This window comes from Conger conger, chromosome 1, assembly GCF_963514075.1.
Source record: "Conger conger chromosome 1, fConCon1.1, whole genome shotgun sequence".
NCBI classification, from domain to species: Eukaryota; Metazoa; Chordata; class Actinopteri; order Anguilliformes; family Congridae; genus Conger; species Conger conger.
Window position 1 is genome coordinate 64948710 of NC_083760.1, and position 25912 is coordinate 64974621.

The 25912-nt window shown below is 45.6% G+C and overlaps 1 protein-coding gene across 7 annotated transcripts in view; it reads right to left on the bottom strand.

Moving 5' to 3' along the window:
* trak1a (trafficking protein, kinesin binding 1a) overlaps window positions 1–25912 on the bottom strand; it is a 39957-nt gene that overhangs the window by 9812 nt on the left and 4233 nt on the right. For 4 of the 7 annotated variants that reach the window (XR_009708240.1, XM_061234040.1, XM_061234071.1 and 1 more), the window contains exons 1-10: window positions 23530–23711; window positions 20664–20858; window positions 9420–9496; window positions 5889–6005; window positions 5542–5642; window positions 3387–3495; window positions 2720–2798; window positions 1663–1793; window positions 747–821; window positions 249–386 (exon numbers count right to left, since the gene is read on the bottom strand). Coding sequence is in view for 6 of the 7 variants with exons in the window: in XM_061234040.1 (XP_061090024.1) it covers window positions 249–386; window positions 747–821; window positions 1663–1793; window positions 2720–2798; window positions 3387–3495; window positions 5542–5642; window positions 5889–6005; window positions 9420–9496; window positions 20664–20858; window positions 23530–23533 (1026 nt within the window). In the remaining variant the exon portion in view is untranslated. Of the gene's footprint in view, window positions 1–248; window positions 387–746; window positions 822–1662; window positions 1794–2719; window positions 2799–3386; window positions 3496–5541; window positions 5643–5888; window positions 6006–9419; window positions 9497–13263; window positions 13340–16119; window positions 16449–20663; window positions 20859–23529; window positions 23712–25912 lie in introns of those variants that run through there. The other 3 variants (XM_061234055.1, XM_061234048.1, XM_061234082.1) reach the window with 3 other exon arrangements.

Consider the following 25912-nt stretch of genomic DNA (forward strand, 5'->3'; position numbering starts at 1 on the left):
GACTTCCATTTACAAACTTCTATAACTGTTCTTCGTGGAAAAAATAAAGCTTAAGTAATTTGTGCAGCATAGAGCATAATGGATATAATGCATGTAGTGTGACTGTGCAGTAAGTAAACTGATTATACACCGAGTAGACTGACTATGCGGTGAGTATACTGATTATACAGCGGTACACTGATTATACAGTGAGTAACTGACTGTGCAGTGAGTACAGTGATTACACAGAGAGTAAACTGCTCTCTCACCATGGGGAACAGGCCGAGCGAGTGGAAGCGTCTGGGCGTGCTCAGTGGCAGTGTTTTATTGCGAAGGTTCTTCAGCTCCTCCTGGGCCTCGTGGAGCATCTCCATGCACTCAGCATACTTCTCCTCCAGCTCCCTCAGCTACAGGAAGAGAGAGCACGTTATCTATACCATACATCGTATCGACTGAAAGGGGGGAGTGAGTGTTAACTCACCACATCCGTTCTCATAATCTTTTTGTAAGGCTTGCCAGGCAAAGACAATAAAATATGCATCTATATTTTGTTAAGAGACACACAGTTCTTTTTTTTCATCTCAACCAATGGTGAATCATTTTGGGGGCAGCATATCCTAATATTAAAGAGGTGGAACTCGGGTCACTTGCATTTGGGCATTAGTCATAGACTGTATCTTTGCATACATTTGAGTCCCATTTGACTGTGCTCCCGACTGTACATGAGTGGTTACAGGTCTGTTTCTGAAGGGCCCCAGCTTCCTTACCTCAGCTGTCAGTTGACGCTGTGCATCTTTAGCAGCTCCCAAATGCTGGGTGAGCTCCTCGTTTTCCACGGCGTACTGTCAACATGAGAACACACAGCGGAGTGAAGACACTGCTGAACACTGCCAAAGAGATGCAACTAAAGCAGGAATCCAGGAAAACATGTATGGGTTCAACAGCGGGTGAAAAATAAGTCTTAGTGAAGGAACACTTTTTAAGCTGTAATCACATCTCTATCTGTAACCTATCTGCTTTCCTCCTTTCAAAAACATTAAAAGAGGGCAGAGCATCTGCTTCCTTTCAAAAAAAGAGAAACACCATGATACAAAAGTCATTACATTATTATGTTCACACTAATAACAGATTTCAACTTGATGACACTAAACAGCCTGTCTGTTTTTTATTACATTACCCACAAACCAGACCAAGAAGACTTATTACACTCAATATTGTTCCTGGTTGTTTTCTGTCAATACTGAAATATTTGCCTTTTTCCCTTCCATGATTATCGCCTCTCCATATTACAGCCAATTTTGACAGAAGGAACACGATTACACAGCTTGTCAACTCTACCCACAGATTGCTTGTGTTGTGTGGCTTTGCAGGCAGTGTGATTAAGAATACATTGTAGGCCCCCTCAAAACCTGAACCAAACAAACCTGGTTCCGGGTGACTAAATTGGAAAAGGAGCCAGCTTACGTCAAGCTGTATAGTGAGCCTGGATCCATGTGGAACAGGGTTATAATGAGCCAGACTGCTCTACGCTGTGTAATGGCTGCAGCACACTAGAGGAGGATGATAGACTGCCCTCTGGTGTGTTAGAGCAGCTGTACCATGGAGCAGGGTTATAATGATCCAGACTGATCTACGGTGAGTAATGATAGCCCTACAGTGGGGTGCAGTCAGACAGGTACTCACTGATTTGGACTTCTTCTGCAGGTCCACGATCTGGGACAGCAGGTGGGTGATCTCCTCCTGCTGGCGGGAAGCGTCTTCCGTCTTTTTCGCCAGCTCTTCGGCGATGGACGAGATCTGGTGGTTGGCATCTCCTGGGCAGGCGAGAGGGCAAAAGCGGTCACCATGGCAGCCATTTTCACCTACGGTGTGGTCCTAATACCCATATTACAGAATGGGATAGTGACTTTCTCAAATACTACAATGCTGAAGGGAATGGTTATAAACCTTTAAAAAAAAATTTGAACAGTAAACAGTAAATTACTATGAAATTAATAAAAAAAAATCTATTTACATGTAAATGTAAATGTACATTGATTTTGAGAAAGGATAAATCCAGAAAAATGGAAAAGCTGTGATTTTTAAAAACCTGAACGATCAGCCGACGTAATCAAACGTGTACTGAACTGGGCCTGTTGAGATGAATTGAGAAAACAGCAGGAGAGCAGCCTTTGCTCCAGCAGCTGAGCTTGAAGAGGATTCAGAGCTGTGAGCCTATTGGAGAGCTCTTTTGTTTGAGTGCATTCAGCTCTTCATTTTTAATAACAAAAATAAACTGCTTTGTTTCACTGCAGAGGCTGCACTCCTGCCGTTTGTCTTTTATATCTGACACAGCCCACCTGTACACTCCACTGGTACTTCTGAATTTTATTGTCAAAATGAACAGTAGATATTACATTATTGGCAGGGCCATTCTACTCAGTCTTTCTGTGTGGATCTATTCAAATCTCTTTCCAACCGTAGATCCCCAACAGGCTTGGCTCATATGATAGATGTACTTCCACAGTGAACACCCTCACAGATCTCTTCTATTCACAGCTCTGACACAATGGATTTCCTCACGAATCTCTGGCATGGTGAATTCCTTCACATAGTATCTGTTTCACATAGTGGATCTCCTCCCTGATCTCTCTCGTGTGGTGGATCATCTCACACACTTCTCACACATGCAGGGGACAGTTCTCACACCTTGCACACAGTGAACCCCCTCACATCTCAAGCATATGTTTGATGTACTCACGGAGTTCTTTAACACAGTCATTCACCAGCTGCTGCTCCTTCTCTTCATAGGAGATGGTCTCTGTCTCCAGATGACAGGCCTGATATGAATAAAAGACCCAAATACGGTGTTATCGCAGTCTCAGCCTGTGTTATCAGCACCACAGTTAGGACTAGCTCCTGTAGTTAGTGTCAGTACTGACATAGTGTCAGCACTGTGTACTTTACATACAACTCAGTCAGACATGGAAACACTTCTCCTTGTAAATGAATGTCTGCTTTCTTGGTCTGACAGAGGTGTGGACAAATGCAAATACTACTACAAGACCTAGTGTGGTTTCTTTTGTCTGCTACCTCTTGCAGATGACAGGCTTGCCACTCAGCTTGGCTGTAGAAACATTAAACTCTGCTAACACCGCTAACAGAGGCTAAGGCAAGACCAGCAGTCTCATCACATACATTCAGAAAGGGCCATTCTTATTCACACCCCAATACACACCCCAAAACCTTTTCTCCACTCATCTCATCCCCACATCCCCCCAAAGTGGAGAAAAGGAGAATGCATTTTTCAAGCATTGGGATGCACCCCCTGACATAGTACATTGCAGTGAAATGTGGGTCTGAATGGCACTTCAGGCTCCCTGGCAGTGCTCAGACAGGACACAGGACACAGGGTCACAGGGTCACACCTCCGATCTCAACACCGTATTCTCCTCCTCCAGTTCTTTGAGCTTCTTCTGCAGAGAGTCCAGGGGAAAATAACTCGGCAGGGAGGACGTGGACTCATTCCGCCGGATCCTAGCAGGGGAGACAGGGTGCGAGAGAGTGAGTGTCAATTACTTATCACTCCACACACAAAACAAAGCCCGCTCATGTCTCTGTACTTCAAAACAAACCAATTTTTTTTTATGCACCTCATTTTACAGAACATTAGGGACATTAGCTCAGGAGGAAAGAGCGGTCGTCTGGCGATCCCCCGCCCTGGGTGTGTCGAAGAGTCCCTGAGCAAGACACCTAACCCCCAATAGCTCACGAGGAGCTCACTGGTGCCTTGCATGGCAGCCTGTCACTGTTGGTGTGTGAGTGTGTGAATGGGTGAATGAGAGGCATCAATTGTAAAGCACTTTGGACAAATTCAGTCCATTTACCATTTGTCACAATACACTGGCCTAAAACTCCCACAAATGTGAGCCTAGGGAGACAGCAAATCTGTGAAAGTGGCTATTGTAGTGCTGTGTTGATGCTCAAATGACAGCTGGTCTGCCTGATGGATTTGTATCAGAGCAAATCAACAAGAAAATAACTCAAACCGGCCCCAGCAAACATGCATTTGAACACTAGCGAGGAAAAAGCCCCATGGCAACAGTCTCATATTGGTATGAAAATCACCATTCCCTCTACCAGACACTATTCTTCTAATCCAGGAGAAGCAGCCCTCTGGTGTGGAGGCCCTGACCCTGCACAAGTTAGAAATACCTGCAAAATCCACTGGCACCAAGTTCAAACCAGCAATACAGGGCCAGCAGGACAGGAGAGGACCACCTTCATTAAAGAAGAAACTAAACTAGGTGGAATAGATGGACGGTGGACTCTCATATGATTGCTCTGCAGTGCACGTTGCCTGTAATACAGTACGTCTTCCATGCCTCCAGCCCCATGGCTCAGGTGCTGCTCCATGTTTTTTTCATTACTGTCCACTACTGTAACCGTAGGGCAGGAGGGGCGGGCCCCGGTGGATTCCAGGCTGGTGTCCATTAGGCCCATGTGACAGAAAACAGCGATAAACCAGTTGAGTCATACACGAAGAGCTCTCAGTAAGAAAAAACTTCCTTGTGGAATGAAAAGGCCATTATCTCTCTTCTGCTCCTTTTCAGCTGGAGCCAAGGCATGAACGACCAGGTATCAGATTCGCCTGAGAATGTGGCCTCAGTATGGCAGGGAACCCAACACTGAAGATGTAAAACGAAGCCTGTTGAATGCGTGTCAACAGACACACAAGGTAGGAGGAGTACAGCTACAGGGCGCATAACCTGTAAGGAAACCTCAGGAGGAGAGGCCTTCCTATACTCCATACCTCACACTGAAGCACTCAATGTAATGAGCCCCCAGGTGGTCTGCTCTGCTGTGCACACAGGCAGGCCCTGTACGAAGACCATAACCTGACCAGGTCTACAGGGTCTAGTGTGGAGGTCTGTTAGGTGTAATTATTTATTTACCTTAATTTATATACAGGGTAGGCTGACTGAGCACACATGCTAATTTACAGCAATGCCCTGTTAACCCCTCCTCCCTCCCCCATATCTTTGGATTGTGGGAGGAAACCGGAGTACCCGGAGGAAACCCACACGAACACGAAGAGAACATGCAAACTCCACACAGAGAGGCCACGGCCGGGATTCAAATCCAGGACCTTCTCACTGTGAGAGAACAATGCTATCCACCGGACCATCATGTAACCACAATGTGGGTTTCTTAGAATCCGAAATTAGTAACTAATGTCAGCAAGGTGAACTACTCTGGTAATTATCGAGCAGCACAAATGGACAATAAGTAAATAGTGGGCTGTCTAAATGATACAGGAAAACAGCACATACAGTACTTAACAAATAGGCAGTAGGAGGACCCGTCTTTGTCTTGACGGTTTGAGAAGAGAATGCTGAGTGGTCATAAAGGAAAGCAGAGGTGGGTTTAGAGGACGTCTGGAGGAGAAGAGGACAGGTGGAGGGTGAGGGGAGCGTTAGGGCAAGTAGGAGTTAGGCATGGAGAGGAGGGTTTTGGGAGGGTAAGAGGAGGGAGGGTCAGGGGAGGGCGGGCACTAGTAGAGGTGCAGGGTGTCAAACTCACGGGGTGGTGGTGGTAGACTCCCCTTCACTCTCCTCGGCTGCACTGGTATAGAACTGGAGCAGCTCATCCTTCATAGACAGCTCATGTCGCAGCTGAGAAACCTGCAGGAGAACAACAGCACCATGACGACGTCTGCCTGACATCACTACCATGTGACCCGCAAAGCACCACCCACTGTCCTTCTCCTGGAGATACCAACCCCTCCACCCAGACCAGCATCCCAACTGACCCCTACTACTCCACCCCTGACCCCTGCTACTCCACCCTTGACGCCTGCTACTCCGCCCCTGACCCCTGCTACTCCGCCCCTGACCCCTGCTACTCCACCCCAAACGAGCCACCCTCACCTCTTCTCGAATGTGCTCCACCTGCTCCTCCAGGAACTCATTTCTCTCACCGAGAGTTTTGTTTTTCTTCAGTAGTGATTGGCCAATTCGCGCAGCCAGCTCCAAGTCACGCTCTTTCTGTGGGGAATAAAGACTCTGGTTAGAAAGCAAGTAGGAAGAGCAGGAATGAAGCTCATACCTTATGAAAATGTAGACTCAGCCACTGCAGGTATGTGGGGCTGCTTCAAAATATAACAACTGTGAAACCCTTTATTGACAAATTTACAAATATCCACGAACATAGTAGGGGGCGTTGCGAGCATTGTTGCACACACGTTGTGTCTCACGTGGATATTTGTAAATTCAACAAGGTAACTAATAGCTAATTTGCTTGTTGCTACCGATAACAAACTGGTATCATTTTATAACTAGATATGTATTCTTCGCTTGGATAATAAGCAATAGTATACAGAGTGTTTCAGTGACCTGAGTGTCTTGCAAAGAGCTGTACTAGCACCAGCAGTCCTTTCCACTGTACTCTGTGGGCTGGACCAGACGTGATATTCAAATGTTTTCACCAAAAGGAGATGGGTTTCAGAACAGTTAACCACTGATTTTACTAAGAGGCATGTACACCATGCAAATACTCCCAATGTCATCTCTGAAAAGGACAACTATCATACTGTTTTAAATTGCTGCCTATGGCTGTTATCTGGGTCTGGCACTCTTAAATGACAGGAACCATGATCAGTTCAGCAGTAGATACAATTTACTGACAGACATGTTTCGGCAAAAAGACGTTCTCAGTGTTGACCATGGCATTAGCGGAAACTTGTCGATGAATAAATGTAATCTTTTGAACTGATTGTGGTTGCAGGCTGGCTTCCACCAACGTTTCCCTACCTAGTTGTTATTTGAGAGCATACACTGCAAAAAGGCTAAACTGAGTATATTGGTCAACTGAAACTTCTTAGTACTTCACCAAAGAACAAACATTGAACGTGCATACCTAATAGGACGCAGTCCTGAATTAAGGCATTGTTCTGTCTGATGGGTTAGGCAGTGCAAAGCAAACACACAAGAGGCAGCCGTGTGACAAATATACTGTAAGGACATATCTGCAGCCAACCATTCAGGCATAGCCAAGAGAACACTTCCATTCTTTCACTGGTACACAATGAATCTTATAAAATCTTGTGTTCCAGGAAGAGGATGGTGTGTTGCGAAAATACAGAGGTATTACAATTTAATACATTTTTTACTTGTTAATACATGTTCGTATGCTCATGAAGAATTGACTGAATTGATTTTAATTGGAGGGTCCAGGCTGGAGTGTCCATTCTCATTTCACAAACATCAGAGGCTTCAGGCTACAACTTCATATCAGATCCATCATTCATACATAGCAGAGCTCTTCCACTTTTTCGTTTGTTTCTCTACCCTTTCACTCACTGATTTTGACTCTCTTTTGGAATGGCCAGTTGCTCTCTGCTCTCATTAGCAGTAAGCTACCTGCCCTGCATTCAGAGCACTTCAGCTGAGCCTGGACTTCTCACACAGACCTGCAGACGGCCATTTCCCACACTATAACTCCTACAGCAGGGGTGCACAGCATCCATTTCAGACTTCTGTGGCAACTTCTGCTCTTAATTACTTAACTAGCTCAATCATACTATATCTTGGTCATTTGTGTAAGCACCAGCTACAGTCACAGACTGCATGTGTATCCTAAATATTAGACTGAGCTCAAGTACAGAAGTGAACAAGGATAATTTATAGCTATCAGTAAATTAAAATTCAAGAATGTGATTGGAGCAAAAACAGCATGTGGATCGGCCCTCGAGGACCAGAGTTGTGCACCCCTGCCCTACAGCGTACTACAGGCACAGAGCCACCACTCTCTCTATAGCAGATAGCCTCCAACTGACTGAACTGCCCATGCAGCAGAAACCCTAGAATGCCTGGCAGACTGCATCTCAGCCCAACCTTACGAGGAAGCCAAATGTTTTCCAGCCCACAGACTGGGAGGCACAGTCAGCTAATAGCATGACTCAGATTCAATTAGGCCCGCCCAGATTTCTCTGGACAAATGGAGGTGCGCAGGATGAAAGTCATAACAACGCGACAAATTACAAAGTACACAAAAGCACTGATAAGCCGAATCAGCAACCTTGGCAAAACTGTGAACAAACACACAGTCACGTACTGCACGAGAGTTCAGAGTGGAAACAGACTGTGCTGAAGTGTTCAGAGTGGAAACACACTGTGCTGAAGTGTTCAGAGTGGAAACAGACTGTGCTGAAGTGTTCAGAGTGGAAACAGGCTGTGCTGAAGTGTTCAGAGTGGAAACACACTGTGCTGAAGTGTTCAGAGTGGAAACACACTGTGCTGAAGTGTTCAGAGTGGAAACACACTGTGCTGAAGTGTTCAGAGTGGAAACACACTGTGCTGAAGTGTTCAGAGTGGAAACACACTGTGCTGAAGTGTTCAGAGTGGAAACACACTGTGCTGAAGTGTTCAGAGTGGAAACACACTGTGCTGAAGTGAAGTGTTCAGAGTGGAAACACTCTGTGCTGAAGTGAAGTGTTCAGTGTAAAAACACACTGCACTGAGATGAAGTGTTCAGCGTACTGAATCTGAGCCCAACAGCCACAAAGGACGAGGCACAATTAGCATCAGCCAGGGATGGGAGGGTTTCAGTCAGCCAGGGAGACAGTTTTAGCACACGCTAGCAACCCCAGCTGGTTGATCCGAGTCCCCCACAAATCTGCCTGTTGAGCTGCATACAGGTACGTGCTGTTGGAAGCACCTTCCACACACTGATGTCAGTGAGACCGACCACTGCAGTAGGATAAGCAGCAGTAGGGGGCAGGCGTGCTTCAGAGGAGAGCACATGCCTGACTGCAGCCTCCCAAATTGATAGCAGATGTTGTGGCAGGGAGTGCTGATGAATATGTGGGGTATTCCAAATAGGGAAAGGGAGGGGGGCGTACATAAAAAAAAGAAAAAGAGATAAGAATAAATAAATGAGACCAGCTGTCTCTATGCTCCACTGTTGAACGTCACATTCCATCAGGCAGTTAAGTTCAGAGGACAAGACTTCCCACAGCATCACCACTATTAGCCACCAGTGCTGCACCACACCCACCCCACACACTCTCCCACACAAAGACACGCAGACATCTACTGTTTCATCACACTATCTCCATTTCTAGGGAGAGAATACCAGGAGTTCTGGTTGGGGGGGGAGGAACTTCCACTTCTGTAGAGGACTGTGCTGAAATCAGTTCTATTCTCAGAAACACCCCCCTCCCCCATACCCCAGTGGACCAGGCCCTGTTGCAGAACTACTGTAAGCAGGGAGTGAGACGGCACCATGGTAACACTGGCTGCCGTTCAGCTTTTGTGCTTTTGAGGCCGGAACTCTTCCGAACGGTGAGGCTGCTTTGCATCTCCGCACGGCCGCGGCTGTAAACTGTGCTCACCGGCGCGGACAATAGAGGGACCCTGCCGCATTAGCCACGCAGCGCCGGACGCTCGGTGAAGGCTTACCTCTTCCAGCAGACGTGTCACAGCATCTATGTCATTGTAAGTCTTAGTCATCTGGCCCACTCGTTCAGCACATAGAACTGCAGAGAGAGGAGAGGAGAGGAGAGAAAGGGGTTATTTCCAGTGCCACACGGGTGATTTTGTGGTGCAGGAGACATCTTTCCCCTGCGGTGAGAATGTCCATATCTATGTGTGGCATGCAGGATGACAACATGGCCCAGTCTCCCTGCTCTTATCAGTTGGACTTGTGACACCTGTTCCACACCCAGGCCCTGCCCGGCTGACTCACCCTTCTTCACATAGCGCACATACACTGAGCTCTCCTGCGGCAAACAGGCCCAAAAAAACAAGGCATAGTAATCAGACTCACTTGACCTAATTAGTAGTAGACATTGTAATTCTTCTTTATTTTGCATCATAATCAAAGGAATTCATGTAAAGTTATTTGGAAAGCAAATACAAAGTTACACAGCAAAGGTTTTGAATTTCTGGAGGATTTGAGATTTGAATTTGCTTAATGAATATCACTGGGGGAAGGAATGGGGGAATTATGGAAAAAGAAATGATAAGAAACCTAACTGCACCCTGTGTCACCTACTACCAGCAATGCCAAAATACCACACCATGTCCCATCCAGCAGTGTCCTGGTTTGTTTTCATTCTATTCTCATGTGCATCTTCATGACAGCGTCTCAATAAAAACCGCAATGCAAATAAAATCAAATTAAATGGAAGACCATTTTCAATCATATCAATATCATATTATTCACGTGGGTGAACGTCTCCTACAGACAAAGCCAACGCTGGAGATGTGAACCCGCCCCCCGCCCCACCCCACGACCTGCCAGACTTTTAATTCAGGCTGCACTGCTGCACCTGCTACAGAGAGACCATAACTGGCAACTCCACAGACTAAACAGGAGTCCAGCCAGAAACAAACACGGCGCACAGAGTACACTCCATACAAGCAGAATGCACAAGATATACACCCATAAAACACACACAATGCACAATGAGGCCCCTGCAGAGCTAAGGAAAGCCTGTCATTAGCGGCGGCTAATGCCTGTGATAAGATTCACCGACAGCCTGTTATTATTAAAAATTCAATCCTCATGCGCACAACACAGACCTGCCCAGAACTAGTTTGTATTTCATTAATAGTTCATGGCAGGGACCAAATGTTTGATTTGTGTTAATACACAGCACTATTCTCCACAATGAGCTCTAATCAAAAAGGAGGCACGTGTCAAAGGCTTGCTCTCCAGTTTTCCTCCACCACCAGCTAGTGAACACACAGATGTGGGGTGGGCAGTGCTGGGGGCCAGCAGAGAGTTCAGTCTTACAGATGCTCAGGTTCTGCAGCCCAATGCGTTTGGTGAGAAGCTGCACCACAGCTGACTTTCCCATTACGGAAACAATGTAAATCAGGCCACATGTAAACGTCTTTCTGTGGGCACTACTGAGGACAGACACGTCGCACACGACCACACGCAGATTTACATGGAGCTGAATTCACGCATTGTCCGGTTGGGATGGGCCCTTAAAGTTTCCCGGGAAACACAACTGTATACTTGCCTGCAGTACTTCCTACACTCAAATTCAGCACAGGCTAGCTGTAGCATTTTAAGCCTTTCAGCTGTACTGTTCCCTGCTCAACAGCACACAGAAGTCACCTTATTCAAGGGCAGCATTAGGGTTGGATTAATTAGTAAATAGTGAGCTAATGCTGAACAAATGATTAATCAAACACGCAAACTGTTCTCAAGCTACACACAAAGGGATGATATGTCTGTGTGTAGAATGTAACACAGATCTATGAGGGAGACTACATGCAGTGAACAGTGCCTCAACCTACGGAGTCAGGATCCAGTCCTGGAGTGCCAAACACTCCAGTGCGTTTTAGTGAATTTCAGCACCACTGTTTTATTTAAGTTGCTGACTGTCTAAATAATGCACACACCTTGTTCTCAAGGTCTTAGCTGGCTTCTGCCTGAACTGAAACCACAAATACCTGCATATACTGTGGCTCCCCAGCACTGGTGTTAAACACCCTGGGTATGAAAGGAATGCCATATAGTATGGTAGCCACTATAGGTGGAAGATAATATACTACACTGCTGCACAAAGACAGCTAAGGCTCTGCAGTTAGTGCAATCTCAGCAATAAAGACCCTCTCAGCAGCATCATTTTTAGCTGGCAAAAATACTGCAAGTTAACACAAATGCAGTCGGTCCTGAATGAATATGACATTCATTTCAGTCACGATTACAATACTGCAGGGGTCTCTTAATAGTTGACATCACATAATGCTAAAAATAATAGCAAATACATGGTTTACATTCAGTAGTTTTATAATAGAAAATAAAAATCCCTCAAAGGGTGAGATTTCCCCCAAAGTATACAAACTGGCAGTATTTCATAATAATGTACTGTATGGTACCTGTTTTCATCTAAATTAATGCAAATGCTTCCTTCTACAGTCCCCCAAGTACTAGGCCACAGGTAAAAATAGGTAAACTAAAACTGAAGTACTTTAGAAACACCTCCTCTATTGCAATCTAAGTGGCTGTATTGTATTCATCAAAAGCTTATCTTGGCAATTGCCAAGTGTAACTGTGTACTTCTGAGGAAAATAAGACAATGCTTACTTTCTAATAGAGGCATTGCCAAGAAAGTATTATCTAAATTCCAAGGAGGTACACAAATACACTCAGGAAGAGGTGCATTTCAGTGTTTAGTTTCTTAATATTAAACCATTTTTTGCAGGTAAAAGGCAGTGGTAAAACAAAACACTGTTCACCCGAAAAACACAAGAACACAGGATAACGAGTACAACACTAATAATGCACTAAGCCACCATAGTCGCTATATACTTGCGGAAAGTGTTGTACTGTAGTACTATGTGGTACTGTGAAATTATTTTGCCAATGTGTTGCCTGTTAAAATACATCTTTTGTTCATTAGGAATCAGATCATTCATTGTAAGACCTGGAATCCCACTTCTGCTCCAGAATAATATATTACAGTATTGGTTTCCCTTTCCATATTTTAGAGAACTACAGTACTGTAGGTACAGGCATGCTATACATTCACAGCAGTCGGTTGTTCTTTCCACTAACCAACACGTTTCAGCAAGTATATTTACAAAAATGAATGCAATCCAAAATAGTGATGACATTAAGTTAGCTCCTTAATTAAATTAATCACACAAAGTTATTACGAACAGAAAATTACATAGCAGTCATGAAGCACCTAGCCTGTGACGTGCACTGATGGCATTTGGTTGTTGATAGTATCCAGCCCAGGTTTTGCCTCTTAGCATTCCTGTTTACCCACACACAGATGCTATTCTGTACTACCTGCTTCACCCACACACCCAGGGGCGAAGTTCCCTGCTCAAGACAACAATAAGCAAGGAGAGACAGTCTGCATCGCTTAACTTCGGGACCTGAGAGGGAATATCAATGTGCTCCACACGTGCAGAAGGCAACTGAGCTAAACGACTCGTACGCTCGTATGCACGGTGTTCTGTGCAGTCCTCAAACAGGAGTGCACACGGGAATTTTCCTCTCTTACACCCAAGTTCAAATGTTCTTTCCATTTCTCATGTACTAAAATGCACTAAAAGTATTTCAAATGCATATCCATTAGCACGGTTGAATACAATAGCAGTCCATTCTTGCGCCGGATCTGTAGACATGAACACTGCAAATCAACGCACATCTTGGCAGTGTGCCCATCAAACAGAAAGCCCCAGGCTAAGCACTGGCACAAAAACCAGCTTGGCAAAACAATGCAAAACATCACAAAGCAAAAATTATAAAGGAATACCGAAAAACAGAGTGTACCTTCCTCCAGGGAAAACTCTTCATTTCTAGTATCATCATCATCATCATCATCATCATCGTTGTCCTCCCCCCCCTCCTCCTCCTCCTCCTCCTCCTCCTCATTATCATCTTCCTCCAGAAGAAGTGGCCCGTCGGAGGGCTCGGGGGAATAGCAGTACTCTCCTCTCTCCTCTGTGGGAGCAGGCTCTGACATGTTCTCAGGGGCGAGAGTCTAAGCCAACCCAGACAGCCTGAGCTCCACAGCCATGTCTGAGGCTCTGTCCAGCTCCTGTAGCCAGCCTTCCTAAACACACCCACACTCACAGCACCCGTGTCCCCAGCTCTGCGTGTACGCTCAACCACCAAGGCAACGCCGGGGAGGGGGGGTGTCACCAAAAACCTTCCCAGAAATACTCCAGTTCCGAGAAGACTTTCACCCCAGTTAAAAGGCAAGGGATTAAGTATTATTATATGCCACAAATGAAGTAGCAATTATCTGGGATTCCACGACAATTCCCTTTTATGTACATGTGGGTATAGTTGATCCCCCCCATTCCTTGTATGGAATGGTAGCTCCCACAAGAGACACCATGGAAACAAGACAAGGCAGAGTCAGACACACACCTGTTCCAAGGGCGTGGTCAGAGATATCCACAGGTAGGTCCTTCTGCTCTTATTGCAAATACATGCAAAGTGCCAAATAACAGGAAGCAATAGTCTAATCTCTACTGTAAGGTAGAGGGCAAAGCATTGCATAATAGTACAACAAACAGACTATATGACAACACAAAAAATAAGAATAAAGGACTTATTCTTCAACTGCATGTAATTGATGAGTAAACCTTATTTAAGTCTTTTTTTTAGTAGAGCAGGTTAGAAAACTATTTAAAAAGAAACTCGACAATTTAACAGTATACTTTAACACTTTTAAATGACAAATTATGCCAAATAAGTACATAAATAAATAAGTAACAAGCTCTTATAATGAAAGCTCGTTTTAAACATCGCACATACTTTAAAAGGTTACATTTTTGAATTGTTGCTCTGTATTGTTGCCAAGCTGAACACTGTTAAACTTGAACTCCTTCCCATTCCCCGGTCTCCTGTGTTGACAGTGTTGCTAAGAAATGTGATGCGGCTTCCCCGGAGAGCTGCAGAGGTAAGGGAACCCAGACAGGAGCGGTATGCTGAATTCACCCGGGACGCATGACAAACAAAACCGCCCAGTGACTTCACTCCGCTCGTCCGGTAAACGGGTGTCTAGAAGAGACACGCTGGCAGGAAGGTTTTACGCTTCAGTGCGTCCGTCGACACCCTCATTGTCGCTCTCTGTTGTTGTTGCTGTGTGTCGCTGCGGCACTGAAAGCGGTGGTTCAGGCTCACGGACACCCGCAAGAAAAGCCTGCATTCCAGCACAGGCGCCGTGGCAACCACAAACATAAAGGCAAAGAACAGCGGGGTTACACAAGGGAGAAGACCCGCCCCGGTTCTGCCAGCCCTTTTGTGAGGGTTTGCAAAGCGGGCAGAGAGAGAACAGCGTTCTAGCGCCGCCCCGGGAAGCACGTGAACCCCCGTTCTCCTCCTCCCGTCGGCCGGGGCGATCGATATTCGCACCGACACCCGGCGGAGCAGCATGCGCTGCGACACAGCCTGGTCATGTGGTCAGTGCTGCGCGTCGCCATGCGTGCATCTCTCCGCTCTGCAGCTCTGCGTGCTGCCCCCTCCCTCCCTCTCTCCCTCTTTTTCCACTCTTTACTCCCACCCTTCTTCCTCCTGTCCCCCCCCCCCCCCCTCCCTCTCTCTCTGTGCTCACACTGCACCTTCCGGTCCTACTGCCCCATCTTCAGTGTAAAACATTAAACCCGCTTTGTCCCAAATCTTCCACGCGCTAAACTGCTGCAACGGTCTCGCCGCGTCTCCATTCAGGCTTATGTAAGGCACACAGCGAGGAGTGTGGTCAATGACTCAGGCCCTGAAACATTATGAAACGGTCACGTCGGCCTTCCACGCCATGGAGCACGCCTGTTACAGACGCAGCCCGCTGCTGGCTGAGCCCAGGGAAAGCGAGCTCTCCTTGGGCCAGGGTCTGTTCCACCTCCACCCTCTGAGCACACTGGGAAACGCCGGAAAACTCTGGAGAAACTCAGCTCCTCTTGACACATCCCCCCGTGGTTTAGTTTCACCTGTTTTTCACATTTAGCCACCATACAGGCAGTGTGAGAAGCAGTGACCAAAATGATTAATAACTACTACTGTACGTGTGGAACAGAACCACAGCATGCCAGTTACACACAAACCAGAGCAGGGACCAAACACAGCAGTGCACCAGTTTACCCATAATCTAACCGATAAACTAAGCAATCTAACCATAAACAAATCTGATATGGAGCAAAGGAAATGAACAGCAGGTATTTCTGTACTTGTACGATTGTAAATCGATCGATCAATAAATCAAATTTACATTACATTTAAGTCTTGGCAGACTTTATAAAAAGGTCATTACACACTAAATCATCTCCGCTGGGAGAAATCACATCACAGGGCTCTTCAGGACTGAGTTTTACATCTCCTCAGCTACTCTCGTCTGATGCAATAGACTGCAAAGAGACTGAAGACATTACAAACACACGCGCACGCACACATCCACACAAATGCACGTGCAAACGGACACTGCAGCATTAAAACAGAATTACACACACACACACACACACACACACACACACACATATATAGAATCACTGCATCACCAGTATTCTCTCATTATCGCTGCCTCCTCTCTCCCTCTCCCTGTCTCTCACTCTCTCTCTCTCTCTCTCTCTCCTCTAACGAAAGTGAAAAGGACACGCTGAAGGAGCGCGGCGGACCCGGGCTCCGTACCGTCAGTGCACTCGTCGTAGTACCAGTCCAGCTCGTAGTAATCCGCCTCCACGAATCTCTGCATCATCAGAGTCCCTCTGCAGGGGTCCGGCCGTCCGGCGCCGACGCGGTCACCATCCTTTCACACGTCCGGCCCGACCGCGCCCCGCTCCGCACGCCGCCTCCCTCAGACCCAGAGCAGAGCGAGCGGCCCGAAAACACCCGAACGCCGGCAAACGGGACGCTGCGTAGCCGCTTCCACAGTCCTGGAGCTCCGGCTGCTGATTCAAGGTTGAGCCACCCAGGAGGTGGAGTCGGGGCAAGTGACATCCAGTCGCAACCGGCTACGTCAGAGGAACACGCCCCTGGTGAGCCCGTATCAATCATCACCACCCCCGCCCTCCCAGCTCTACGTGAGGACACGGCACATCTTTTCCTATTATCCGTTGCTATGGAGACTGGCTCTGACTCCAGCTCCTAATAAACGCTGTTCGTTTTAACTTTCACGCACCTTCATTTACGACACTCGCATGGGTCACGCCTGATCATTACTCATTAGAGATCGTTTCACATCTATTTCAGGTAGGAAGAAGGGTCTGCTAATCAGTCACGTATTTTCCTCATGCTAACAGAACCAGAGGACCAAGAAGGGCAGCTGACTAGCGCTAATCCACAGTCTGCAAATCAGATAGTCAAACAAAACAAGACAATCTGACCAAAATTTTAACAGGAGAAGAGCACTAACAGGAGTGCTAATAGACCATGACCATATAAGCAAATTATTATACTCCTCAAATACACCAGTAAGGTAGCCTCACCATGAAGCTAGCATTGTAATACATGACAAAGGAATATCAAGGTATGACTACAGACAAGAATTTTGAATGCTAATTATTTTCACTGAAACTGCCCAGGGTGGGGGAAAATGCCCAAAAATCTGTCCAAAATAAATCTAGATGGATAGATGGATACTAAAACAGACTTTATTGGCAGTATTGTATGTGCATATCCTCCCTCCCTCCTGTGCTCATGAAAATGCAAAACAAAACAAAACATGGACACAGAATTAAGAACTAGCACACACTATCTTGCCCATTAGGAGAACAGGAGAGACGGCAAATCAGAATCTGAAGGCACACCACTGTGAAATGTGAGCAACATACTGACCTGACTGAAATGTGAGCAACATACTGACAAGTAGGCCTAAATCATTCTTTTGGGGTTTTAATTACGCAATAAACATTTTAATGACTTATTTTGGCTTTTGTGAATAACATTTGTTTATTTACGTTTTGTTAAATCCTAACTTTTTTGAAAATGATTTTTTGACACGGCACACCTGAAGACAGTTTCAGTGTTCAAAAGTGCCAATGTTTGAGGCGCTCAAAGCACAGAGCTTGATTTGAGCATGGTTTCTTTGAATTTTACATTACACCAACTGTATATCCGCACAAAATCTCAACCAAGATTTTCTGGAGTTCACTGTCAACATTGTTTTTTAGATATTGTTTGTTTTAACAATTTTGACACTGCATCCCAGAATTCCGACATGCTTTGCTTGAGACTTTGCTTGGATATAGACAGTTGCCGTACTTTGGTAGAAAGTCGTTTTGAATGAAACCATGCACAACAAGGTCTCTGGATTTTCGTGAGAAATCATGTCATTATGTATATTTGTAAAAAAGACGTTGCTGATGAGCTTTTCAAATGAAACATTTTGGTACTTTGAGTGCCACAGAACCTTGGTTCCATTGCTGTCTGTTGCATCAGGGTCTAGAAAACACAGAACATATCGAGAAAACTCAAATCGCAGCGGATGGAAAGATAGCTCTCCAGCTATCTATAAAAACATGTCTGTATTTAATTCTTGGACATACTCTCCCTTTAACAAAAAAGCTAAAAGGCCTCCTGCAGTTATTAATATGAACTGAACTGCAAATCCGAAACGCACTGATAGAGCCTTCCCCCCTTAAGAAACGAACCACTCCATTTAGCAAGCATGTTTCCACAGGAACAACAATGCCATGTATCCAAAAGCATGGCGACTATATCAATTCCGTATCCATCCACACAATATTGATACGTATAATACAGTACACATAATGAGACATCTGTCTGCGATTCAGTGTTCATAGACACAGCTCTAAGTCTATGTGAACATAAGGGCTTGGCCACTCCTAAAAACACAAGGATGCACCCTGGATTATGCTCTGCAAACACTATTTGAAATGGAAACCACCCTCATGCATCACTTTCCCACTTTCCAACTGCTAAAATAATCCCTGTTCCAGAAATCCACAGGCAGGGAAACAATATAAATGGATTTAGTAGAATGATGCTGTCTAGTGTCCAAAAGCAAATGCCAAATGGAGGAGATGAAATAAGCACAGTGACTGAGAGAAGGATAGGGGGAAGGGCATACAATCGATATGCTGGCCACACACATTTCTGAGATGATAACCATTAAAGCACCTAATGCAAAGAGCAGCCTAATGCAAATATATTCACTGAAGTTGAACACAGAAATGTCAGGCAAATGGTTGAAAAGATTCCAGAGAGATGAGGTCACTGGTTCTGAGTATGTGAATATTTACTGTGCTCACCGCCCTTCTTTAAAATGCGTTCCGCATAATTAATTACCTACTTCCTTAGATGCCAATATCCAGGGTGATGTACGTGTCTTATGGCATGACACAGCTCAGACACCTTGCTCAGAAATGCAGCAGCAATGACATACACAGGATTCAAATGCAACCCTCTGGTAAAAGATAGTTGCACGCCATTCATGATCATGACACTGGCGCTAAAATCTGGTTGACTCAGCTTTGCACGTTGCACATTGTTAGATTGCGGGAGGATACACTGTACTGTATATACATGATACAGGATATACCAACTGGATCAACAAGGACACAGTGATTGGTTGGAACAGAAAGCAGTACACGCCCATTGGCCTTTCAGACACTGAGCTGAGCGCCCCATCAACAGCAAAAACACATCAAAGTGCCGGTGACCTGCTGGCTTTACACATCACCATCAGTTCACATGCAGCATGACTCCAGTCCCCCCTCCCTGGGGAGGGATGTAAATACCTCCTCACACCCCCTCCCGCAGTCACCAGCCGCTTAAAATATCCTTCCAGCGAAAACTAACATGGCGGCCACAGACACCCTGCAGGAGAATACTATAACTGTATTCCACTGATCAAGAGAGATAAACATTTTCACTGAGTTCCCTTCTTTGATTGGTTGAAACAAACCAGTGATTGACAGCACGTGGTACAGTAGTTATCTACAGGAAAGCCTCACCCTCTGTGTAATCTTTATTATGCGCAGTGACCCTTGAGGCTGGGCAGAGGTCAAGAGGAAAAGCTAAAGAGGAAGTGAAAGTCAGGGATTTCCCCAATGAATTCACCTTGTTCTCATAATTTAGACAGTACTTTTAAATACCAAAATGTCTTCACACTGAAATAATTACTCTCCAGAGAAGATATAAGATTTAATTCCCATTCATCCCTTCACGTTTGGTACCCGGTGAGCATGCTCAGGTGCCAAAAGCCCCATAATCAAACATGGAAGCCTCCATAAACTGGCTGCATGCTCCACTGAGCAGCTCCTATAGGAATTCATGGAACTGGTAAATGGAAGCTGTCTCCAGTTCTTATACGGTTTATCTCGATGTACCTCAGGGGGAAGGGAACCCGACAGTGACCCCTGCTTTAAAACGGATGACCTCTATCAACAGTATGTGTTCGGTTCTAATGCGTCTCCTAATGGTGGTGAGTAGATGTCTGCATCCTCTCATGTTTTTCTCAATCACAGCCAGCATTTGCATCATCAGTTTGGGCTGTGACCTCAGCGGGTTCACTGTGAAAGGAAGGCCAGGTCACATGGCCTGTCTGGCTTTGTGAAGCCACATGCGCACACAAAGCTGACTCATTCCGCCACAAACACCAGGCCACAGAGCCCACAGGCCACAGGCACAGCCAGCCATTCAGACTCACTCTGCTGAGGGATACCTTGAGAATGGGGACGCTCATGAGGAAAATACTCATCACACACAAGTGTTTGTCATAACGCACGAGCATAAAATAGATCACTTATCTCAGCTATTACACATGAATGAAGCTAATGCACGTTTAGTCCATGTGCATTCTGTAATGGCTTTGGAACCAAACAGCGAAGCACTGCGATGGTGTTGTTATTATTATTAATCGAAAAAGAAGTCATGTCAATGCAGACGCATTGTCTTTTCTCTGTGTCTGCCTTCTTCATTCATTAATATTCCTTATCTCACAGGGAGCTTCATATATTAAAGCTGAAATGATATGGTAATAGGAAAACCGAAAGAACTCAGCAGAAGGAGAATAGTGAGAGGCATCCCAGGACACAAGCAGGCCTGGATGTGGCTGAATTTGCTATGCCCATTGCCTGTACAGTATTTAGTATTTATGAGATTCCACAGGCAGGCGACAGACACCCCTGGCAGAGTGGTGCTAACTGAGAACCTAAACAGAAAGGAGAGCCACACAGGACAGCCAGCGCTAGAGAGAGAGAGGGACTTACGGAAGTACTTGAGGGTCTCCTCAATCTGCTCTGTGGTGAGGTCGATGTTGGCGTCGGGCGAGATGAGTGGTGTGTGCAGCCAGTCGTCGTGGTCATACCCGTAAATGGTGTCGGCTCTCAGCTTGTAGTGGGGCAGCTGCTCCTCCAAAAGACTGATGATTTCCACCTCAGGGAGATCAGTACTGTTACACACATCTGCAGAGAGAGAAAGAGAGACCTTTACTGTAACATCTGTGAGAGAGATCAGTACTGTTACACACATCTGCAGAGAGACCTTCACTGTAACATCTGTGAGAGAGATCAGTACTGTTAGACACATCTGCAAAAGAGATGAAAGTCACATATCTGCAGGGAGAGATATTGACTGTAACATCTGTGAAGACAGGTTTAGTACTATTACATCTACATCTAAAATGAAGACTCAAGGCTGATTAATAGTGAACTGAAAAATGAAAAATATATTTTTCCCCTCACATTCCATCCATATGAATGAGGCTGGAATGTGGTGGCTCCACTTACTGCTTCCGGTCCTTTCCACACTGGTGCAGTAAGACCTCTTGTGGCATGTCTAGGAATGATCATTTACCAAGATACAGGAAACACTGAGGCAACAGACGTTGTATTGTTTGCATTAACCTCAGGATTCAGGATTTAAGAGGGCAAATTCAGATAATATGGATCATGGTGCATATATAGCTATACAGCCAGACAGGGGAGTTATCTCTGATAATATGGATAATATAGCCATATAGCCAGATATGGGAGTTAAGTCACCGACCTCATTTTCAGGTCCATAACAAAACTCCTCGCTGGCACTGCAAAATACACACTTCAGTAGACTTCACTCTAAGCAGAGTGACAGATGTATGAGATGTGCTGATCTATGAAAACACTGGCATAATCTCTGAAAACAAGCTTTTGTTGGCACGGTAACAGAGCTTTATCCTCTTAAATAAAGTCAGTTCATACTCTGCAAAGGATCCATATGTGTGACAGTCTTTTCCACGAACAGTGACGGCCTGTACAGACCTAAAGCAAGAGGGCAATTCCGTAAAGCGCTAATGTGAGAGGTACAAGCAGACAGGAATGGAGACAGTGCGAGGGAGAAGCATACAATAGGACCAAATAAACAAACCAGCTACCTATGACAGCTTATAGTAACTAATTCCTGAAGCTAGCAATCTATCTACCTATTACCAAGCCAAGTAGCTTAAAAGTAGCTTTATTCTGTTGTATCAATGCAGCGCTGTTAGCTAGCTAACATTTAATTTAACATGCAGGGAATGCTAAACCAAGCTACATACAGCAGTCACACAGTTGTCTATCTGATGTATAAGCACATATGATACATATACAAGACACAGGTAGCTAATTGGCCAGCTAGTTCATGCTAAGAAAGCATACTTCAAAAGGAGGCAACACTATGGCATGTGGAGGCAATTTTCATGGAAAAGCCCACAAGTTCAAAGTTCAACGTCCTTTAACGCTCATCAGTCAACCAGACAGAGCTGCAGATAAGGGTGAATTACAAGGCTACCGACTACATTATCTATAGGAGCTGGTTGTAAAACTTACAGTAGTTAGAAGAATAGCAAAGATGTAGCAATGAAATACTGACTCGTTAAATCGTCTCCTATTTCAGGCTCATATAGCGTTTCTGCAGTCGGTTAGCCTTAGCAGACACAGCTCTCTGTAACCACACAGCCCCATGCCTCTGGAGTTGCATCAATGTCTGTCAATCACCCTCTTCACTTCAGATGTGCCATACACGCTCTGTTTCTAATTCACTGTTCATTTGCCCAATTTCATTCTGGACCTGGTTCACTGGATTTTCAGTGGTATTCTGCACAGAGCCTTGGGTGCAGGAATAGCCAATAAATCACATTTACTGCTTTTATTTTTCTCCCCCCACTCTCTCTGCTCTGAAGGGCTGCTTGGGAATGTGTTGACAAATACTGTAAAAATGGATTTTGCTAAGTGGTAAAATAGTGGTCTTGTCTAGAAGTGAAGCCCTCAGCACTTTGGTGATAAATTCAGTGTGCTGACCACTACACCGTACACTTTTGCTGGATCTAATCAATTGAACTCTCACTCACTGACTCATTTCTACATGTATAGCCGCATAACAGTTGCTGAGTGTTAAGTGGTGATTATCTGTGGATGTGCTGTATTTATAGGCGCATTTCTGTGCGCGCTGTTAGCTATGATCCTCTGTCCTTCCTCTCTCCTCTACCTCGCTGGCATTTTCACACAATATAACCCCTCCCCTGGCCTCACAGAGACTGACCCTAGAACAGATTCAACCTTGAAGAGGAGCCAATGGCCACATTTAACAATTATAAATATACTACAAAAATATCAGCATAAACACACAGACAGCCTACACACACGTTTATGCTACATCGCAATCTCTGTGTGATGTATGTGCATATCATGTAAAAACAATCTGTTCAGTTCCAAACATTTCCTTTCCAACAAGCCACAGGAACTGCCACCACTCCCTAAAACTCCCCCAGAAAAAGTGTCCATTTCGATGAAATGAACGCTGTTAAACACTGCTTTTAAAGTGTCCTGTTAAAATGTTCCAGCCCTTTTAACACTACACACTTTATTGCAGCAGTGGCTTAATGTCAGCTGTGTACATAGTGACCTTTAATCCAAACGTATTAAAGGTCAGAATACGTCCCAGTGCTAAATAACCGCGCGAGGGAAAGTGTGATGGAGCACGGAGCACCCCCGAGCCACACCGCGTCCGGCAGCATAGCTCACATATTAGCATCTGGAAATGTCACAAAGCGCAGCTCAAAGTTAAGGTGGGCCACGGAAGGTTACGGTCCCAAGCTCAAAGTCAGAGTGGAGTACTTACTCATGGTGCCGCTGCCCGGGGCTCTCCCTCCAGTCGGCGGCAGTTACATTTCCCACTCCGCGCCAGGAAAGGGCAGAGAGAGAGCGCGAGCGAGCGAGAGAAGGAGAGGGGGACGCCACACAGACCGCGGCCAACTGCGCATACCAGCGCTCGCAGTCACATGGGCGGCAGCCTCCTAACTATACATAGCCTCAGTACCGCCAGCCCGTCGGGTCTCCAGTGCTGGGCCAGTCACTGCGCGCTGAGCTGTGGGCCGGGGGAGGGGCCAGGGGCCCGGGGTCGGGGGCCGGGGGCCGGGGGGAGAGAGGGGGTGGGCCTTCGAACACAGGACAGACATAGCTGGTCTGCCGTCTCAGTCCTCGGTCGCTGGTCTGAACTTCAGTTTTGGAACGAAAGACGTTAAGAGTTTGGAAGGAAATCAATTCCTACGGCACAGGAGCCAATAGGCATTTGTCCTGAGTCTTTTATTTCATGAATGGCACGAAGCCTAAGTGAGTGGTATTACGGTGCAACGTCTGTGTTGTCTTTTGAAAGTGGTGCATGTTAATTTAATGTGGGCGGGTAATATTATAGCTCCCGACTTATAATAAATCAGTACAGTAGAGCTAGAGTATTTCCAGACCTCTACCCTACTTTTCCAAGTTCAGCTGGCAGTGATGTCACCATACCTAACGAAAGCCAGTATGACAGTCACGTATTTCAGCTACTGCAAGGTAAATGACACTGAATAACGACAATAACTGCCGTTGTAAATGTCAGGCAGCACACTGGCGAGCTTCCTGGATGATGAAAGCTTCATCCTGTAAATAAGTAACAAAGCAACAGAACAGAAAGAAACTGCCGGTTTAATATGAGAGAATCAACAGCTGGGGACATCTCACGCCCCACCCACAAGCTTTACAAAGAGCCCTCTACTCAGCACTGCCGTCAGTAGACAATAGGGAGAGATTAATCACAAAATGGAGCTTCTGTCTCTTCTCCAAATATAAATATTTAGTCTTCTCAATACAACATTGTTGTGTAGCTGAGAGAAAACAGGTCGCTTTCTCTAATCTAAAAAACACGAGCTGCCAAAAAGAGTGCAGAACCTGCCAGAGCGTGCCGTTCTGCACGTCACCCGCGTGAGGGGGAGGCAGCGTGAAAACCTATTTGCTGTGCATCTCTGCTGGGAGGGGTCCAACTGGCTGGAGCCGGGGGCAGCTGCCGGGCTTAAATGCTGAGTCCATTCGTCCACCCTCTCAGTGCCAGACAAGACCCCAGAGAGGCTCCATTCAGGAAAGCAGCCATCGGCCTCACCAGCAAAACCAGCAGAAAGTAACCCGGAGGAGCCAGAATGGCGGGTTTACACAGAGCAGACCCAGGGCTGCTTCTCTGCGTTTCCTTCAGCTGGAATCCCCACTCTGTTCCTCTGCACTGCATCAGACCTGACAACAGCCCTTTTAGCCTGACAGAAAAACAGCTCCCAATGCCATGGCAACCGAGGCCTGCCTGAACATTTTGTCTTGGGTCAGCCCAGGAAAACAATCACAGAAACATGTGAACACTTGAGGAAATGAATCAAGTCCTCAATGGGGCTACAAGCCGTAATGGAGGAGAATGACCAAGTGTTTCAGTGAAGAACCAGCGCACCATTGTAACACACTAGGGCCGGGAGGGGTGCTTTAAGAAAAAATGTTTGAGGCTATCGGTTAAAGATTTTACAGATGAGTGTTAAAAAACCCCCCAAAAGAAACACTTGGAAGTAGTGTGCAAAGCAATCAGCTGCACGCATCCGTGGCTCTGGAGTTGAACAAAGAGGATTAGGAATGTGTCTACATGTGGCACAAAGAGCTGAGTGAGCAGTCTGGGTGACCCAGTCATTCAGCATGTCAGTAGACAGTAGACACACCCACACGCACACACTCAATGTGTACTTCAGGCTTAAAAAAAGTCTTCTAAAGGTAAAAGCCATACTTGGGTCAGCAGTAGATACTGACAACTCAGCCAAACTTTACAACACATAACAAAGTCCAACTTGTGGCTTTCATTTTGCTTTGAGAGGGTTAACCATTTATGAGAAATGCTGAACAAGTGGGGGAAAAAAAACCTCACACTCAGACCGAGACTGAAAGAGTTCCAGAAAAGAAATATCTACAGTACTGTGCAAAAGTCTTCGGCACCCTAGACTTTATTATATATATATATATATATATATATATATATATATATATATATATATATATATATATATATATATATATATTGAATTTTACATCCAACACTTTTACAGCAGTTTCACCTCCATTCCACTAGATGGTGCCACATGTCCACATACCAAACACCCTGTAAACAACCTTCAGAGAGGGTGAAGAAGGTGCTCCTGAGTCTACAGGAACTTTATTAC